The sequence below is a fragment of the Contarinia nasturtii genome, unplaced genomic scaffold, assembly GCF_009176525.2.
Source record: "Contarinia nasturtii isolate CC-2019 unplaced genomic scaffold, AAFC_CNas_1.1 Cnas_scaffold_187, whole genome shotgun sequence".
In the NCBI taxonomy this organism is placed as follows: domain Eukaryota; kingdom Metazoa; phylum Arthropoda; class Insecta; order Diptera; family Cecidomyiidae; genus Contarinia; species Contarinia nasturtii.
The window spans coordinates 5,093,111-5,115,628 of NW_022197544.1; the positions used below are offsets into that span (position 1 = coordinate 5,093,111).

The window sequence follows — 22,518 nt, forward strand, 5'->3', positions numbered from 1 at the left end:
CCGGCCAAATTTTTTTGAATATGTAAAATAATCTGAAAACCACGACGAATAGAAATTATGTATCCTACTAGTTAGCTAATTCAAAATTAATTTAAAATTAATTTTCAAAAAAGAGTTAAATAAACATTAATTTCGATTAAGAAAATCCTGAAAATAATGGAAAAAAATAAATTAAATTCACTAAGCCTATATATTACTACAACAACAACAAAATCGATTTGAAAGAGAAAAAAAAGAGATACAATCTTCATTGCGATTACATTGTTACATGTTGTTTGAGCCCGGAACTGTTATCAACGTCATCATTTTTTGCTAAAGCTACAATAGACGCACAATGTATTTTGCAATGTTTGTTAACCGTTATATCAGTTGAAGAGATGATTAGGACAAAAGCGTCATAGCTTAAACTCAGATTCGGATTGGATCGACTTATTCATTCACCGTTATTTTGGCGTTGAAACGAAATAAAACTGCGAAATGGATTCTGTGAGAAACATACGGCACGGTTGGTCGTAGACATGGCTCAAGTCAACACTGTCAATTGAACCGACCGTTTTTTTCTTCTCTCTCTTGGCTAAGGGGTAATGGAATACAACGAATTCAGTTTGCTTAAGCTTAAATGTGGCATGGAAAAAAACGCAGAAGAATCAAGAATATTGGGGTAAAATTGCGTTTTTGAAATTGCCAAGCCAAAATGGAATATCTTATGAATCTCTGGCAATTGGAAATCGTGAACGCAAACGATGTGTACATCCAGTCGCACACGGTGCATACGGCAACAAATTGGATGACTTGCCGCAGCATTGCGCATGTGTTTAAAGTAACTCAAAACATTCGCTTGACTTCAAAATTCGGTACGTTATTGCTTCAACTTACATCTGATTTCGATCAATGCTATACCGTCGTAAATTCATTCGCGTTTCATCCCTCTAGCGAAGCGATAGTAAAACGGTTAGGAATATTTTTGCCGTCGGTAGAGAAAAAAAGAGAAGAAGAAGAAAAAAACCCGAAAAACAAGTATTCGACGAGAGAGAGATTGTCTGACATAACAGCACCGCACAGCATAACAATAAAAAAAAACGAAGAAAGCGATTGTGAACAACAGAAATAAATAGGCATACACTTACTACTTACTATCACGTAGACGCGAAAAGTAATACATCAAATAACGGATAAAATTAAACAAATTAAGGCAGAAAAAAGTGGTAACCCAAAACTTAATGTAACCAGTTAAATTTGATCATAAAATAATACAAATAATCGCAATATTCAGCTTTGCATTTTCTTTGAAAGATTGTTGAATGTCAATAAGCCATTTCACGAAGGACAACACGAGAAAAAAAAAAACAAATTTGTTGATATTCAACAATCTTTTGACAAATGCTAGAAGTTATCTTTGTTGCAAATCACTCGCAAAGTTTATCATTCAAAATTCAACATGGTGATTGAATCTTGAGCCGAATTAATTGTGTGATTTGATGTGAATCATAAAAAAGAACAACATGCTTTCCAATTTTTCAAGCGGTCTAACATAGACCGAGGTGGTCGGACAGTGGTTCCAGCTGAGTTGAATGCAAGGCTGAAAGGTATCTTTGCGAACGGCCGAAACTAGACAACTGGTACCACCATCAAAGTTTAACTCATCTCATCTTCTACGCAACAATATTCAAAAGTTCTAGTTAACAGACACAGAATGAAAAAAACACAAAATAAAAACACAAACAATTTGAAAACCAACATCGATCCAACAGAAACGGATTGAAAACGGAATGAATATCATGCAATTCATCAATTTTATTTAGTTTAATAAATTAAAGTGGAAAAAAAATTCTCGGGTAAAAGTTCACAAATATTGTGTGAGAGATATAAAAAAAACGTAGTTTATTCGGTAAAATTTATGGTTGTTGTGTGATCAAATTACTGTTTTCAATCCATTTTTAGTAGTTATTTGGTGCTTTATTCGATGTTAGGATCAGATTTCACTCTTAATCGAAACAATTATAAACGCTTTATTGTAATCAAATACTATTCCAGATAATAGACAATTGAGCAACAAAAATCAGACCTCGAATACCAGGAATATAAATTGAACATACATCACACGCTGTACGTTTGAGAAAAGTGCTTAAATCATTAATGAAACAAAACCAAACCAAACACCTTAACACAAATTCAACAAAAACCGAAAATTAATATAAATTGTGCAAAATGCAAATCACTTAAATGTGTTGATAATGAAAGAAAAAAGTTTGTTTGAGTCAAAGCTTCCTAATACACATAGTTATAATATTGGATACAAATTATGCACCACTCATTTTGTAATGCATTAAAATAACGGCAATAGATAATTTGCGTAGTGTGACTTGAAGTGATAACAAAAAAACTCGTAGTGAAACACGTAGTGTTTGTAACACACACACACACATACATATATATATATATATATATATAAACAACAAGTGAACCGATCAGTTTTAAGAAAAGTGCAATTTTGGATACGATAATACGAGAATAAGCGATAAAATATTTTCGTAACGAATCCAATGAAATTAGAAATGTGTAAGTGTGGCTACTCCATGGGTCCACTTCAACGAAACCACACACATACACTTACGCCAACAACAAACTGCAATTCAAAAATTTTCAAAAGCCGCCGACACACTTTTCTTCATGAAACAAAACCTTTAATCAAATATCGTTTATAAATAAATTCAGTGTTTTACAACAGTAGAATCAATCAATAAATATAAAAAAAAAGAATACGATACGGTACATAAATTAAACAAAGCAGTACTTCAAAACGCAGAAACGTAAAAAAAAAATAACAGTGAAATATCATAAGCGACCAACAACAAACCGTTAAGCGCAGCAATTCACAAAACTCAAACAACTCTCAATTTGATCAAAAAACCCATTATATATATGCAAAGGTAAACAGAAATAAATTTTCAATTTTTTTACGGATTTCAGATTGTACGAAAGTTTGAAAACATATATGTATATTATATCTGATTATCGGGTTTTTGCATTATGCTCGAATTGTGGATTCTTAACACAAATATAATGAAATGAAAAAGACGCATAATTGCAATTAATTCCAATAATATAATTCCATTGCATGCAAACCAAAAGAAGTGATCTTCATAAATAAAAGCACGAAACGAACACAAATAAGTGCAGATTCATTTGCACTCATATGTATACATATATAGCATCAAATACAAAAGTTGGCGAAATAACTCGCAGCAAAGATAAAATTTAAACACAAAATAAAAACTCGAAATCAAGCAACACCAGATGAAGTAAGATCAAACTAAAAACAAAACCAGTACATACAAATATCAAAAGAGACGGAAAGCCGAACAAAGTCGTTTGCCAAAATATCAGAAATAAAGAAATGGACAGCAAAAAAAGACTGAAGACTACCAAGCGAGAAAGAAAAAAGGAAGTGATCTAAAAGACACAAGCTATTACAAATCGATAGACATATGTGTTTATGCCTGCGATTTTCAGTTGCTGCTATTCATTCATTTATTTTGCTTCGTTTTTTCAAACCAAACAAAAACCTCACATATACTGAAGATGATGTTTTTGGAAGCGCAATCATGTTACAAGCTTAATATAGGTATGGGAAAGCATAGAACGCAAATTACCAAAAAAAATAACGAAAATAATGAACAAAAGAACAAGATTGCAATTGATGATTTTCGATGGGATGCGCATTTTCAAGTATATATTTTGTTCATTGTACAAATTTTACGGACATCAAACTCGAAAAGAATGGTTTCAATTGAAATAAAAAACTTAATAATATGTTTCCTTTGCGCAGCGAAAATAACTGCTAGATCAAATTCATTTGATTATAACTAAAATCTAAGAGCAGCGCAATGTGATAAAATTGAGTCAAAGTTTTATTCAAAGAACATCCTTCAACTTCGAATTGAATGTGAGCGAAGCATGCATCAAAACTCCAAATTCACTAAAAATTGAGCACAATGATTCTTCAAAAACCATGATATTTAATTGAAATGACACTATTTCGTTTGTAATTATTCTACAACCAGAAACTGATTTGCAGAAATTTGCTTTTTCATTTATTTGTATTATTATTATTGTTTTATTTTACAGGGTGAAATATATCCAAATGCTGATGGTTGAAATCAATGAAATGAATAATGTATAGACATTACGACAACAAAATATCTTCTGAATGACTATAGATTAAGAGAAAAATACAACTTGAGATATCATTACGAGCGACACGAAAAGAGCAATAAAGCAGCTTACAAATTAAAGAAGAAGAAAAACACAACGGCAACTTGGAGTGACTGACATCGTGATTTTATTCCGACTGACTACTATTTAAGCATAGCAAAATAAAATCATTGTAAAACATTTTAAATTCAACTGCAACAACAAACACACACACACACACACAGACACAGACACAGACACAAAGAAAACAGCTACACATAAATAGTTCAATACTTTTAATACTATATGTGCATGATACTGTGAGTGGAAATAAATATCAGTTCATTTCAATTGATTTTCTACGTCTATAATACTATAACTATACAGTTGAGCCGTTATGTGTTACGATAAATTCAATTTGATGTTGTCGGCGAATGGTTTGAACAAAAATAAAAACTCATTCTAGTAGCTTATTATCGAACAAGAAAAAGCTGTTTTGACCTAGTATAACAATAGCTAAAAAAGAAAAGTTGAGCCATGTGTTCAGTGAGTGCAAATTGTTATTAATGAATGCACCAAAAAGTGGAATTGAGTTTTAGCTAATTCAAGTGAATATATAGAGAGAGCGAAAAAAAAAAACGTTTGGAAAACATACAAAGCAATAAAGTGCATTTCAAAAGTGGGAAATATCCTAAGCAAATCATATAAATTAATAAAACAAAAGACAAGACCTAAAAGAAAAGAAAAACAGAAACTATAACTATATCAAAGAAAATTACCAATAAGACGTTTAAACGGATGCCGGAAGTAAATGTACAATAGCTAAAATCTCGCAAACATAAACACAAATACCTAAATTCAAATCATTTGAATACAGTTTAGTATAAGTAATTAATTTAGTACATAAATGATGATTCGTGAAAGTGTCCAAGTGTTGATATGTTTGAGTGTGTTGGTCAGCATGAGTGCATCACTACACATGATCAGAGATGCTTACCATCGGCCAATAAACGAACTGAGCAACAACAACATAAACCGCGATAGTCTAGTTTACGATTCAACTAATACAAAAATAATTCCAGAAAATGGCCTGAGTATGCGGGCGACACGAAATCCATTATCAAACAATCAAAAATATCATGAACTATTCCCATCGTCGGTGTCATCCTCATCGTCGGTGTCATCTGCATCTGGTTCCAGCTCTAGTTCATCACCATCGTCCACGCTACCACTTTCAATGTCATTTCGTAGTGGCTCTTTGGCGCGGTCATCGGTGACAGATACCAATGGTAGATATCGATGGCAAAAACAGGTTCGTTTCTATTATATATTTTCTTTTTACTCCTCACCATAAATAAAATACATACGTTGATGACAAAAAGATGAAAATCAATTGATTTTTTTTTTTAAATTATTTTTATAACAAAGACGCGGTCTTGGAAAACCGTACCTGCACCTGCACCTGCACCTGCATCACAGCCAGCAACTACAATTCAAAATAATACTGATCAAAGCAAACAACCACAACAAAAAAAGCAACGTAGAAGTCAAGCAATCCGATCGCATATGAGTAAAAGAACATCAAATGCGGCCCACATGGATGATGATGATGAAGGAAATATGGATATGCATGGTTACAATGATCGTAATTTTAATGATTACAATGACAACAGTGCTGATCACATGGGCATTACAGACGATGACTTAAGCCAACCACCGATAGCTAAAGGATTACCTACCAAATTCATGTTCCGAGGGATGCGAGGGCAACGTCAATATGATGTACCGCAAATAGGTATGTACTTGTTATTTATTTATTTTTTTGCAATCGCTACTTGATCACTCCCAAAAAAAAAATCAATCGGAAAAAAGCACTGTAAATAATTGCAAATTTTGTTGAATATTTTATTTTCGTTACATTGACACAATTAAACTGACAAAAAGTCAAATAAATATCAATAGCGTTAAATTTCAGTTGAAAAGACTAATTCAACTAAATTCAAATTGTAATTAGCTATCCTGTTTGGTAAAACAAATACACATATACTACAGAAAAAATCTCGAAAAATGGTGCAAATGGTTTTGTATTCAAAATAAGAAAAATTAAAAAGATTAATGCTATTTAGTATATAAGGTTGTTAACATTTGTCAAATCAACATATTATTATTATTATTATAAATCGTTCACATCGACAAAAACGAACAAATGAACGTAAGTAAATAGAAACCGTTTCGATTGAATCTTTCGGATAATCGGATATTCTTGTGCATATACTAGTCGCTTTTTGGCATACACGCATACTTTTCCAAACGAACAACGTTTTTGGCCACTTAATTGGATAGCCATCGAATCGCACGAAAAGCGACTAATAAAAGCTGTATATTGCCCGAAATCTCGTTGCGTAAATTTAATCGAAACTAACGAATCTCATTATATACCTAAATGTACACTTAGAAATAAAATTGTATACACAAGACTGCAATATGACGAAAACCAAAGAAATTTAAGAAGTACAGAACTGATTAGAGTTAGGGCATTTTCATCGGATTATGCACATAATCAGCCGTTTTACGTAACTTGTAGGAACTTTAACTTGATAAGAGAAACATTTTTAGAATCGGCATCAAGACACATCTTTAGAAACAATATTGTCAAATTGGAAAATTCGATATTTGATTGGTGAAAAATTTAACTTTTAATTTTTATATATCATATAGAAATTAAAACAGTGATCACAGTCGATATCTGCTACTCCGAAGTCGAGAAGGCTGGTGGCTGGGTATACGATCGGGTGGTGTTTCATTGTGAACGATATTGTACAAATTTTGTGATAAATTCAGTCTGTGATCAGACGGTGAATAAATAAATAAAAGTACAAATGTCTAAACATTGTGTACCCGACTTATTTTCATTTGACATCGTACTTTCGTTTCATTACAATTATTATGTTTTTAATAGCGTTAATTTAATTTTACAGTAAAATTTATTAAAAAATAGTGCACAAAAAATCATTGATTCTTTTTTCAAAATTAGATATTTTTCATATTAAGTAATTGCTTTCGTATATACAGTAGACTGCCAAATCCGAGACACTACCATTTGTCGGAATACCGCGAGGAGAATCAAAAACAAAATTTGAAAAATGATTTCAAGAATTACATTTTTTTAATCAACACATTATCATTTGTTGACATCATAGCCATGTTATTTTCGAACAAGTAAAATCCATTTTTTAATATGAAAAATGAACTGTTTTGAAAGATAGTTTATGTTAAATTTTCATGAAAGTAAAAATATTAGATTTAATAAAAAAAAATTGGAACAACTAGTCCCGAATACAGTGGGATAACATTCAAATATTATATTTCAAGTAACTTGCAACAATTTAGACATTTCTTTGAAACATTTCCCGAATAGTTCGGTTGACATTTGTAAATACACTCGACTCACACGCAGAATACATTTTTGCGTATTGTTTAAAAATTTAAAAATTTATTTAAAAAGAATGTATACGCTTTGCTGAATATTCTATGGATTGAAATCAATATAAACGTCGGGAGACTAGAACGAAAACTAAACATTGGGAAAGAGATTAGTAAAATTACTACTCAGAGCCAATATGCGATATAAAATCGTAGTAAATAACACACAAAATATTCGAAAACATAATGAAACCGGTCCAATTGTTTGAATAGTTGTTTATTAAAAAAACGTCGGATAAGGGCTTTTGAACCTGAACACCCAAGTTTGTGTTATGAATGACAAACACGATTTACTTTGTGTCACGCACAACGCTAATGATGCCATTAATATATCATATCTAACTAAATTCAGTATATTCAGTTTGGTCAATGTTGAGTATTATAAATCTTTTTGATTTCATTGAAAGTGAAGCGAAAAAAAAAATTGGGTCAAAACGTTGTTGATTTAAAAATATGATTCATTTTTAACTATTTTGAAGTGTGTGTCTAAATTCGGTGCGGAGAAATTGATTGCGTGTCCAAAAATACGCGTCATGATCAAATAAAAATGATTTTCATTTGCAATGTGACCAAGTCCACGCGTGAATAAAATTATTCCGTTGATTGCGTGTTTTTTTTTCTTCACTTTTTTGTAATTACTATTAAAATTATTTGAAATAAAAGAAGTGAATCATCAACTATGACTTCATAGTCTTTTAAGAATGAATTTGCCGAATTTCATCAAATTCCGAAAAAAAACCCGAAAAGCTTACGATTTGATGACGAATGGAATATGTCTTATCTCGAAATCGAATTTTAATGCCTTTGTTCTTTCATGCAAAGCAAATTAACCGCTTGTTTAAATATTTCAAATATATATTTCAAAGTTGAAGCGACAATAGTTCTTTTTGATAGGTCAAATTGAAGCAATCAGAATGTATTATTCCATTAATTTATACGCCATATAAGCTCATCATATTTTTATACCCTACTTTCTCAGTTAAAGTGGTCGAAAATTGTTTTTTTTTTTTTTTTTTGCTGTTGTCTGTGGCTTTTACACTAAAAATAGCCATATATCGATTCTCTTCGGCTATTTAAAGTCGTCCAACTTATATTATACGTACATCATCGATATTCATTTGATTACGCTAGAGAATAAGCACGAACGAATAAGACAGTTAAATGGAGCAATAATAGTTACAATTAACTCATGAAACTTGGAAAATAAGACATATTTTACAGTTATTTGTGTGATATTTGTCATTCGTTGTCCATCTGCATATGTCTCTAGCGAATTGCGTCACTCAACAATAACGACAACAATCAACCAATTGTGTTTATCGTAAAATTGAACGCTATAAAAAAAATGTTGAACTTACGTTTTTGTTATTCTCAAAGGATATAGAGGACTTTTCAATTCATCATATGCTTGCAAATGACAATCACACAGTCGATAAACGTTCCAATTTGATTGAAAGTACTTTTGGTGTCAAAAATGATTATGGCATTGCACAGGTCATCGCAACAATTTATTAACGAGTGTTCCATAATTCAGTTATATGATGGATTGTCCAATGTCCATTCCATCAAAAAAAAATATATAATTGCATATAAAGTGAGAGAGTGGTACTTTAATTAAATCCATAAAATTGTACCAATAACAAATACTTTATGAAAAAAAGAAAAAAAAAACCACGGAAATACGAAATCAACAATTGGTTCCGAAACGGAACTTCCAAACAGTTGGAAAAAGCGATGAGAAATTAAATAACCGATTTATAATGCTGTTTCAATCTGAACACAGTGAAAAAATAGAATCCCCCAGGCATTTCGATTAAGCCACCAAAATCACCTTTCATGCTAACGATGATTTACACTTTTTCCATCTCCAACGAGTTTGCATGATTTTTACCGTGTGAATTTTCACTCCAATCAAATTAGGAGTAATGGGGGCACACTGATACCCAAATTGTAAATTTTTTGTAAAGAGACACACACTTGGCACTGCACACGCGTTCGTTGGTATAAATTCAAAACTTCGATTGTAGATACGAAGAAGATCAAAACAATTAAAATTATTAAAGTTTCATTTGATTGTGAAAATTATTCTTCCGTTAGATAAATCAACACCCCACAACTCGAAGCGAGATTTATTCAATCTTCTCGAATCGATTACCGAAAACCAATGTGATTTTCAAATCCTGCTCGTAGAAATGAAAAAAAAAAATGTGATAAAACTGAGATGTATCACCCCACTTCTCCTAAATCCAAAAATATAAACAACAATAGATTTTTCACTCGGTACATTGTTTCTGTATACTATTGAGAGAGAAAAAAATGGAGGCAGTTCACACTCAAAACTAGAAATGAACAAAGTAGTTTAGTGTAAAATTGGATCGCCTCTATACAACATTTCAAAGTAAGCAATGCATTTTTCAAACGTTTATCGTAAATGTCTTCGGGAGCGTTATTGTCTACATGCATTTCAGCGGTAAAACAGAAATACATTGTAATATAGAACACGGTAGCATTATTTAAGGTAATCTAGAAACTTTAAAAACAATCAATTATCTCAGATGATTTACTTGGATTTCTAATGTCTCAATGGTGCAGTCACTTAACTCAAGTTAAACCCTATTGATTGAAGAATTGATGGTATAACAATAAAACTAATTACATTTTTGATTAAGCTTATCACATTCAGAGTCACAACAATAATAAAAGCTGAAATTGATGGTGTACTTGTTTGAATTTAATCATTACTGAAGTGTATCATTTTGAATCATTAAACCGCAAAATTTACTGTTATTGATAACTCATCGCCATTTATAATTTCCATAACAATAAATTATTGGCCGAATCAAAAGTACAAAGTACGCTTGGGACAAGAGAGATCGTATCACATAGAAATACGGCTGTTATAATTTATTATCGAAAACGGAAAACTTGATCTCTCTCAATAAATTAATTTGTAACATCTGCGTATGATTGTTGCAATTTTTAATGATATTTATTGCTGTTGATGTTGGAAAATCCAACAACCATTTAGATGTTTGTTGTTTTTGAATCACATGGAACTTTTGGAGATTGCACATTTTCTGTTTATTCGTATTGTATATGTGTTGTGGCATTTTAAATGTATCCTATGGGATCTAGATGGGCGAATGTGCATGGAAATAGCTTTGCTTTAAATGCCTGAATGAATTTTTATTGCTTTAAAAGCGGTTGATTTTATGGAAACGTATAAAGTAAGGGAAATAGAATGTAATTGTAATTTATTTCATCGCATCTGTTTCTGAATGAATGCACCTCTGAACGATAAAGACTAAATTGTTTTGATTATTTCATGTTTTTTTTTTCATCATTTTTTTCTCATATACTTAGACATTAAACTTCCTAAAATGTAGGACATTGCATCGTACCTTTATAAGTTTTAATAATAACAATATTTGAAGAAATAAAATTAAAACGAACAGAAACGAATAAAAATTATTCTAATTATTATACAAAAAATGACTGCAGTTAATTAATATAATGTATTTATTTAAGCAAACTATCGATTGCAATCGAATTCTTCGAATAGTTGTTAGACCACAACTCTGAATATAATAACCCAGAGAAACATGTAATTATAGAAATATTTTTACCCTTCACAGAGATAGAAGCGAGAACAGAAACGAGTGTAATGAAATGTTTGCGTTTGTTGTTTGTTTTGACACTCAAATTCGAATTTCGTCATTCATTTCATTTCAGTAATCGAAAGAAAAACGTGTTATTGCTTTTTTTATTGCAGAAATGACGTTCTGAACAATCGATATGTTAATTCATTGTTTTCTTTATGCTGTGAAACACCTACAGTGTAAATTTGGAGAAAAAAAAAAAATTAAAACAAAAACTTAATGTTTAATAAACGAGAATGTTTAATAAAGTCAACGCAAAAAAACATAATTGTAACAGCGGTTAGCCTGCATTCAACGCGCGCTAATTTTATATTCCAATTCAGTAGAATTTCATTGAACAATATTCATTAGAAATTACATAGAAAGGGCATGAGTTTTATACAATGTCCGGACGTTCATGCGACAATTTTCATATGAAATTGTGTCGCACATTTTTTTTTCTTCTGGAAATGCATAACTACTTTAATAATTTTATGGAAAAAAAGCGGCACTCATGACATTATTGCGACCTAAGGTGGAAAATATATTATTGAGTATTTGCTCTTCAACAGTAATTACAAAAAAATGTCAATGCAGTTAACCTTTTATTTTTTTACAATCAATCAACCAGAATATGTTCACAGTTTACATCATGTTCTAGAAACCATATTGGAAATTTCCATGAGCATGTGTTTTGTTGGGTGGCTATTCGAATTTCTTAATTTCGTTTGGCAAATACCATACATAATAAGTTCCACTGTTCATTAGAAACGTCGAGCTTTGATACCACATTGTGTGCACAATGCATTTTTTGATAAAAAATGGTATGACAAAAAATCCTATTTTATGCATTAACTTTTTTTACAATGCTTCAAATAAACCAACAATGTGTGCGCAACGATTATATCTAAAATACAATGTTCACGATTTCTTTTGAACATTTGTTTTTTTCTTCTATCGCTGAATCGGCTTGGTTTACGAGATTCAATGAAATAGTAGTATTCGAAAAGGAAATGAACATTGTGATGCATTGAAGATGTCGTAAACGATTGAACGACAACTTACTTGATCAACAAATAGTTAGTCTTGTTGAGAACTCGACTGACAATTATTTGGAAAGACATGACCATTTGAGATTTATCTTGCATTTTTATTGCGAACATTTTTGGATGTACAATTTTGAAAAGGTCCCGATTTTCAATGACCAGTTCTAAGATCATATCAGAAATAAAAAAGTTTAGTTGAAAATAAAACCAACGAATTGTTAGCGAAATCCAAGAGATAAATTGACCAAGCCAAATCTCAAGATTTAATCAAAAATCAATGCGATTGATCAAAACTTTATTACATATAGCATAAAAAGACCCTCTTTTCCACGTAAACTATTGAAATTTTATTTTTATCTAATTAAAAGTGTTTTATGCTGTGCGGAAAGTGTTTTATGCACAAGTCGGCCCATCCTATAAAGAAAATAAAACTGCGAATCTATCTTTTAAACCTTTTTTTAAAAGAAATTTCAAGACTATTTTAATTCATCAGAGAAACATATGTAAATACCAAAGCTATACTATAACAACTCAAACTAATGTCAGACCTTTCAAATAAAATGTATATTAATTTTTTCGGTCACATAGGTGCGATTCCAAAGTTGGTTCTTCGTAACCTATTTATACTATTTCTATTTATATTATTTCCATTTGAGCATATCACAATTCGACTGAATTTGATGAAAAAAAAAATACTATGATATGTTTGTCTTTATTTACGTTGAAATTTTCATTTTATTCAATTACCTTTCAATTTGATACATGGAAAATCTTGTGTGCCACAACAATGGGATTGCTTTTCAAAATCATTCTATTTAATTTGCTTAGTCAGTGGCACACCACAGAATGTGCACGACTGCTTTTGTTTGTTCAAATATTCATTCATTTGGTTTGAGTGTGTGCATAATCCGACAATGGCTAAATAACCTGAAAGTGAAACGACACCCCAACTTCATGTTTATCGTCATTGTACATCCAAATATAGTGGCAAACCATTTTGTAGCTTGATTTTATTAACATACGACTTTTTTTTCATCCATGCTGGTTTTTGTATCATATTGTATTTTCTATTCACATTGTTGGTGCTGTTGAGGAGTGTTCTAAGCTTTTCGTGCTTTTTCTACTCAAATTATTGTATCTTTATACATTTTTTTCCAAGAAGTACCTGGATGGTGAGGTCAATGTTTTTTATATTATGAGCTACATCTTACTAACGCTGTTGCGCTTTTACAGCGTACACCGTTCTTTGGCGCTTGTATTTGTCTATTGTGTTGAGAAACAAAAGCGGTTTCACGATATTTTTAATTTAAAAGCGAATGAATCAAAAACAGAATTCAACCAATCGATATATCATTTGTACATAGCTGCTGAAGTTAGCAATCCAAAGGGGTGTCGATTTAAATCGATTTTTTTTTTAAATTTAAGGGTATTCAAAATTTTTGTCGTATCAAAAGGTTAAGAACAGAAATGTGTCAACTCATAATTTGATATGGGGTAATTTCAAATGAGTTCCCCCGGAGCGGCTAAATCTGAACCCCCTGGTCAGCTATGATTTACAGTACTTGCAATACAAAACGAAAAAAAAAAGAAATTAGAGAAGAGAAACTCACAGCAATAGTACTTGAAGGCATTTCGAAACATGAAACAATCGACTTTAGGCAGTCTATCTATCACTTTATTTCAATCAAAGTGATTTCGGTCGGTTTTATCGTTCGATTTTCATGCAGTTAGAAACATATAAATTAATTAAGGTGGAAAAAGCTCTTGAAAATAATTGCAATACATTATTTGAATTAAAGTGATACGTTGAACAAATTTTACGTGTAATTTGTATTTTTATGTTTTCCTTTGTTCATTTGAACGCACACACATGAATCCTCATGGAGGTGCTAAAACAGTGTGTGTGTACGATTTTGCTTCACTCTTCATTTGGTGTTTGGTATTGTGTGAAAACTTATTTATTTATGTAATTAATCCATTGGTTTTATCAGTACGATAAAATGTACGGTTTTTTTGTCATTTAAATAAGAATTTGACAAGACGTTGATGATAATTTAATATAGTTTTTTTTTTTATATTTTTATGCGAAATACGAAAAACCAAATGGGTTATTATCATAATTTATATTTGAATAGCTCTCGTTGTTTTATATAAGTAGAATTTTTTATTATTTGCAAGTTTTCTGGAGCCATTTTTCCATCAAACTATCTATGTCAGTTTGTCGATTCTTTATAAGTGTATATAGAAAATGGTTGACTCATTGAAATGAAAAATTAATTCAAAATAGACGAATGAGATTCATCAATGAGTGTGACATCGAAACCGGACTGTGTGAAGAAAGAGACTGTGCAAATTGAGCGACATTGAACAAAAAAAACATCAACAAATTCCTAACGGAAAAGCAATGGCATAATAGCTTGTTGTTTTATGGATTAAGATAGTTAATGTAATTCCGTTTGTTCAATTTTCGAACTACCCTATCATTTCCTTATCCAACAAAATGTGAAACACATTTCAGTTTATTTCAGTTTGTGGTCATGTATTTCAATGTTCATGAATAATGTGGTATGAATTTAGTCGTCGATTCAGTGTATGTGCTGGGTTGCTGTTGAGTGTGCAGTTGAATGGTTGTATCTGATTTCAAACTTCATGACGTATTAATGGGAAAAAGAGCGACTGGTTAGTTGGGATTCCAACGAATGATTATAACAAGCAAAATATATTGTGATAAAGCATGCGATGCATACAATTAAGGTCGCATCGCCGAGGATTCAATTCGCATAACAAATAGCTTTTCCGAGACGATAAGAGAGCATTTGAATTTCCTTCGAAGGCATTGTTGGTTTCATCCTTTTTCAAATTAGTCAAATGAGTTTCTCTTAAAGCGAGAACATGCGATAATCATTTTCATGCTGTGATTTTATTACAAAATATTTCGATGTAGTCCATAAGATGAAAGGTAGCGCTCATAGCGTAAGTTACAACAAATAAGATACCCTCATCTACACGATTTTCGTTTATTGTCCAAAGACTCGCACACACAAATCTATCACGGCATCAATTTTTCGTTCACTACATGTGTGTGAGAGGAATTCCTGTTCGTGCTTTACACTAAATCAAATGTTAACCCTCTCTGCCTTTAGGACTAGGGGGAATTATCTATACGTTTATACGGTTTATACTCAAGTATTTTTTATCGAATATACTATAAATAGATGAAGACATCGCAAGTATGCCGCATATACGCTGCATATATGCGTATAAACCACATAAATACGGAGTTATTTGCAAATATTCTTCGGTATATACGGTTTATATTCTTATACGCAGCATATTCGTAACTTATTTTATTCAATATTTTCCCCTAGCTTTAGGACAAGTGTATAAATTATTGTCCAAAATATATAATTATCTATAAAGTTTTTTTTTACTTATGAATTAATATTCATCCCGGTCGATGGGCGCTATTACTGTAGATTTGTCGTTGAACATTCTATGCATGTGTCCTCTATTACGGATTTTCTGAAACAGAAAATTCTACAAAATTCTACAAATATATGATTAAAACACAGGAACACACAAACTTCGATTCTGTGTGTCCGTATGTATTTCAAATTCTGCACACAGTTATCAATCGTAGCTGCTTGTGCAAAATTTAGGATACATACCACACATTTTTTGAGATTATAATTTTTTTTTCTAAAAAGGGTTAAATTAACTCAGTATGAATAAATCGTTAGTTTGATCAGTTCAGCATATTAAGTCATTTAATCAGCTTTGCAAGCCAATAGCACTTAGGATTGACAGAATTATATAAGATGGTGAATTGTATCCATTTCACTAGAAAATACACCATTGCATAAATGATCGAATAAATGAATTAATGTTGCCAGAAAAACATAAAATTTGCACATTTTTATCCAAAATTTCAGACTGGATGAACATTTTTTGAAGATTAGTATTTAAAATGATATGATAGATAATTGTTGTTCAATAAAAAAAGCCCAAATAGATGGAAATGCCAAATTATTTAAAATTTATAATTTTAACTATAAATTCGAGCATAAGTCGAAAAACGTCACCGATTACTATATTTAAAAAAAGGAAGTTTGTTATATATTTGTTGTATATTGTTATTTGTCCATATGTTATAAGTTTAATAATGTGTAATCATTTTTCGCATATTACATACATTTGAAGCGATAAAAAAGCGGATGTTTTATAGCGAAGCTTTGTACATCATGGCTGGCTCTATGCTGTTTTATGCTACACTGAGAGGGAAAAAATGAGGTTAACGACTTTAATGCGATGCACAAGCACAATAGCACATACAAATACAACTGCATTTGTATACCAGAAATATCGTAATCGTTTTAATCGGCTCATTGCTATTACCAATTTTGGCACGTAGTTCACGATCGATATTCCAATATTGAATGGTCTGCCATGAAATATTTTATTTGTCGTTTTTTATTGATTTTTTCTAGTAAAATTTACAAAATGTGCCTTCAATCAAATTCAATTCCATTCGATTCGAAATTGTTTCGAATGTATTTATCTGCATTTCAATATTCTCATTAAAAATTCGTTTTGTTGGCGTACGTTGATTCACCAATTTATTTGGTCAAATTTGTATGCGGCACTGAACGAAAAAAAGGACAACAACTTCAATACAAGTATTATGCATTATATGTTTCATCTACCATGCACTACTACTTTTTTTTGCTTACAACCGGCCGGCAATGCATGTCAGCAGTCAACATAACGGAATAAAAAAAAGGACACACATATTTTCACATACACATTCATATGTAATATCACCAAGTGGAAAACGTACACGGGGAATTCACAGAGGCAAAGGGAACAACAGAGATTTATTTATTGCTGTGTCTTGCATGTGTGCTGTCTTTTGATTTAGCACATGTTATACCGGACGTGGACATGGACATGAACAAGGATCACCAGGCGATGAGTTCAACAAACTTTTGCCACGTAAAAATGTGGTTCACATTTAAAGGTAGCAAACATTAAAATAACATGCTATGATATATTTTATGGCATTTTACTTGCTTCAGCTCCCTGTTTTTCTCTTTCCTCTCTGTCTCTGTCTCCCCTTTTTCATACAGTGAATTATAGCTATTTGGAAATGTCGTAAATACTGTTGAAAATATCTCAACGAATTGAAAATATTGATTTGAAAAACATAACTGAAGTAGAAGTGAAATAGTTTTTATTGTTGGTAATGATGCACTGATGTTATGTGTGTGTGTGCGTCGTGAAATTGGTTCATGTCTTCCATGTACTCGATAAAATAACACAACTCGAATTTCTTTCGATAGTAAAATCGGGCTTTAAAAATTCGCGTGAATCTTATGGACATTAATTTTCAATGTGTACAGTGTTTTTGTTTGCATATTAGCTTCAGTTTCGAGTGTAAGCATGTCAAGCTCTAATACATCCGTTTCACATTCAATATCTGGTTGTCAAGTGAATGGAGAGTTTGGTGGCCATTTCAAATTACGGTTTGCCGATTCCATAATTCACCCGACCCGGGCGTCTTCTTTTTTCTTCCCACTGGCAAGCGAAATTGAAAATGCACACAGGCCCACCTTGTTCAATGCATGCAGATGTCAAAGAACCAACAAAATGTCAAACTATCCAGAAATGTCTGGACCAAAAGGCGCCCAAATATTGTGGGAACCAAAAGCTCATCTTTTTCACAGCCAACGTTTGGCAAATGTATTTGTATACTATATCCGCATGTATATACGTATGTGTGTGAGTGAGTGTGCGGTATTCGACAGAGAGAAAATAAACAAAAACTACAAGCAAAAATGGCTTGTATTGGGAGATATATTTGGTGTGTTTGACTGCTTTATTCCAGTTGCTTTCGTTCGTTGTCTTCCTTTTTGAATACGTTCTGTTCCATCAAGTACATACAATATGCATTATACTACACGGGAAAAATTCGTGGCAAATACATGTACGCATACCACAAACTGGCGAAACATACACAAATAAACAATTACGCGTGCACTAATGTGCATGAGCACACAAGAATGTACATTTGTACATACACGATGAAGGAGACCGAAAAAAAGACATTTATTTTCAAGTAAAAATAGACGTACGAAACTTTGAAACTCAAAAGAACATAACAAAAGTTGCGAAAAAAACACCATCCCAAATACAAAGACGAAAATCACGCAAAGCCGCTGATATATATGAAGAAAAATGGGGAGAATTCGTGCACTTGTGTAATAGTGACTTTATATATATATAAATGATGGTAACTGGGAGAGGATTTTTCCATGTATACCATGGGCTATATACACTAAAAATGATATGTAATTGTTTATTCAACAATGGGAATAGCTATTCAGACACACCGTATGCGACATCAGCAAAGCCGAAACGGGCGTAATGCAACCGCGGCAAATGCGGAAGCCAGCCAGAAAATACCCCAATGGTAAAAAGTGCAAAAAGAAAAATTGAGCAAAAAAAAGAGTGGAAGGAAATTTGTGAAACGAAATACAAAAAGAAGAAAAATATTCTTACAATATGGTGATTATTCTCATTCTCATTGAATAATATAACATTTAATCGCTCACACACATCCATATACATACAACTTGATCCATATTGTATATAGTTGATGTGCAAAAACGTTTACAAATACACGTTCAGCTGTTTATGGTATTCGATGACAGATTATTGTATTTACGAACTCATCGACATTTTAAGTCACTCTTCAGTCCATGCAGAATCAAACTAAAAATAGTTAACACCGGCCGGCTATCGTAAATGATACTTTATTCGACTCTAGTGTTCTGCTGCATTTATAGCCGATCAAATGCAGTGGCACTTTTGCATAATATCCTATATGCAAATGTAGAACAGCATATTCGTGAAGTTGTTGTCTTTTTTCTCTCTTTCTTTTCGGATGACTATACAATGTTATGCATTTAAGTGTATTTTGTTTTTACTATTTTGACGAATTTTACACCAGCTTATTTGCTACAGTGTATGCATATACATTACAACATTTATGCAGAAGTAGCTCGTCTAAAATTCCGCAGACGAAAACTGATATGGATAATACAACGCTAAGCTGTGTAGCGCCGTTAAATCATTTGTTTTTTCCCTTCTTTCGAATGATATGAACTTTTTATATTTTTAGAATGTGACAAATAATCGATTGCACGTATTTATTGATATGTTTTTTTCCTTCTAAATCGTCTTTTTAAGTTGTGCTTGTATTTATGGCAATATCAGAACATTTCATTTAAACATGCAGTTTCGATGCATGTCGATTTCGAACCTGTATGTGCAATATACATATTTACAAATTGGAATAGCATCAAACAAACAAACATATTGGAGCTGATGTAAAAATGAAAAAAAAAAAAAAATTCTGAAGAACTGGGACACCAAAAGTACAGACAGAAAATAAAACCGCAAAGCGCCAATGTGATTAACACAAATATTGTCAGTTGCGATCACTTTTGATGTGCCCACAGAAGCATAACAGGGAAAATAGACAAGCCTTTTTGACTCATGCAAAGTCTTTGTACGTAATCTTGTAATATTTATAGTATTTAACCATCATTTTAGCAAATATACGTAGTCTTAGTGCAAATAAGATCCTATTGATTGCATAGAATAATGATCAAATTCAAATGAACTGCATTGTATGACGCATTCGTAATTAACGCGAAATTTTCTACCATTATTATACCGATTTTTCATCAAATTTTCGAAGTTCAAAAATAGTTTGTGTCATTAGATTCTACTTGACAATCTCAATTCGAATTATGGCTTTTTTTGAAGGGCTTTTTTTAGCGTTTTTTTTACCTTTTGAGAATGACTATCTCACTGTTAATATAGTATTACTTAAATCATAAAAAAAGCATTAAATTCTGTTCAAAATAATTTATTTCAATTCATAAGAGATTTACTTCAAAGCTCAAACTTTTCCAAAATTATGATAAGATGTCTGAAAATAAAGTTAAACATATTTATTTTGAATATTGAAATTTTGCAAAAATCCACCAAGATTTTAGTCCGTTTTTGATTTGATGCCGTTTGTAGATAGCGAATTTCGTTTGCAATTCAAAATTTTTAAATTATTGACGAATGCAAATTGAAATGAATGTTCTTCGTTTTATCTATCAAATGTGAAAAATGTTCACATTTTTTGTTTGAATATACATTGCACTGTGGAATTTCCACACTATATGCCACCGAAATTACCATGTGTTTTTAAAATAAATAAAGTGTGTATCATGTTCGCCTAATACCTTACGCAAATCATAATTTATTTAGATATGAAATGAAAGCTTTATGAGACAGACGATGTATTAATTCCGATTTACACGTATGATTTATTCACGTTATCATGTCAAATATTTAATATCAAATCTAAATTTATATCAATTTCGGTACACATCATTACGACGAGCTTATATATATTACTTCACACGAAATAATATGAACATTTCAAGTATGTTTTTTTTTAAACTAAAATTTCATGTTATTTTGTTGTTGTTGTTTTCAACACAATGGTAGAAATTAAATGAAAATAGCTTGATTATATAAATATTGGAAACTCAAAGTACTGATTGCTATACCTATTCTGACGTAAAAGAATGAATGTATTTTTGGTTTTGATTCGGTGCGCGTCAGCTGATTTCAATATTTAATAAAGTGGCTTATTAATTTGAATGACGTAAAAAAAATACCGTTGCCTGAAAATAATGCTCCATAATTTACATGCATACTTTATATTTCGCTGCAAATCGTTCGTTTGACCGGTACACATACATACGTACAGCGTGTGGCGAAAAGCGACGAAGAATGAATAAATATTGTATACGAAAAAGGAATAATAAGAACGAAGCTAAAATGTAATCAGAATATAGAAGAAATAAATTGAAGAAAAAAAAATGTATTGCTAAATGATTTCATATACGTTTTGGGCATGTTCGTGTTTTGGGGAATGACTTTCTGTGACCCAAAAATAACCTCAATAAGAACTGTGCATCGACTTCAAATTGAAGTATTTTTTCGTTTGCATCTAAAAATAACACTCTCCACTTACAGGTATTAATTCATTATTTATCCATGAAAGAAAATTGCCACACATGAAACATTGCGTTTTCATTTCATACGTCTATACATTTGAGTGGCTAAAATTCATTGAGCACTTGCAAATTTTCCATTCGAGCTAACCAGTCAATTGGTGACACAGTAGCTTATGACGAAAATAATTCAATCAGCGTACGTTCAAAAGTTAAAGCTCATTAGGTCGCTTGTAACGTATACGCATCCATCAGCTGCCCGGCTCTGATTTTAACATATATTTGTTCGTTTATTAGTAAGCTTTATATTCGTACTTGTATTGTGCGGTAATTGGAAAAAGGAAGATCCGTTTGTTTGAAAGAAAAAACGAAAATGAACAAAGAATTAAGCATATACCTTTTTTCGATTTTGACCGTCAATTTGGGATGTGACATATATATTTGTGCATAATATTCATACAGACATCTTTTACTAACTTATGTACGTTTTTCTTATTCATGCAGAATGTCCGCCAGCGATGGATGGAATGGAGAGATTTGCATGTCCAACACCAGATCGACAGGGCAGATATCGGTGTATAGACGATCATGTGCTTTGTGATGGTTTTATTGACTGTCCCGATGGTGAAGACGAGGAACGACAGGCCTGCATGTTCTACAAAACGGTAATTATTATTATTATTTTGATTGTGTATAAAATATAAATTCTATGTTTGAATTATGTCTATGGAACATAACTTGTTAGTGCAAACAACAACAAACTGAAAATGCTAAACACTGTTGACATATGACATACATTTTCTATACAAACACAATTTCATCAGGTTGCATGCATTTATTATACTCTATATCCTTGCATAAATATTGTATGTTACACGAACAATCAAACATTTGAAAATTTTTCATTTCACTACGCCAACTGTTTTGCACTTGATCAATGAGAGGATGTGAAGACTTCAAGTCTCTTTGAGCCGACGGTGGCGCACCGAATTTCAAAGGGGACGTCAATGTAATTTTACAACTCAAATCGAAACTAAACAGCGCGCCAATTTTAAAATTTGCTGTCATTTCCTCCCA

General features: G+C 31.7%; 1 protein-coding gene across 1 annotated transcript in view; it reads left to right on the forward strand.

Moving 5' to 3' along the window:
• Positions 1-5,101: 5,101 nt before the first annotated feature.
• The window catches only part of LOC116352649 (homeobox protein 2), a 20,339-nt gene continuing 2,922 nt past the window's right edge, over positions 5,102-22,518 (forward strand). The window contains exons 1-3 of the mRNA XM_031785387.1: positions 5,102-5,506; positions 5,623-5,989; positions 21,946-22,106. Coding sequence (XP_031641247.1) covers positions 5,102-5,506; positions 5,623-5,989; positions 21,946-22,106 — 933 coding nt within the window. The remainder of the gene's footprint in view (positions 5,507-5,622; positions 5,990-21,945; positions 22,107-22,518) is intronic.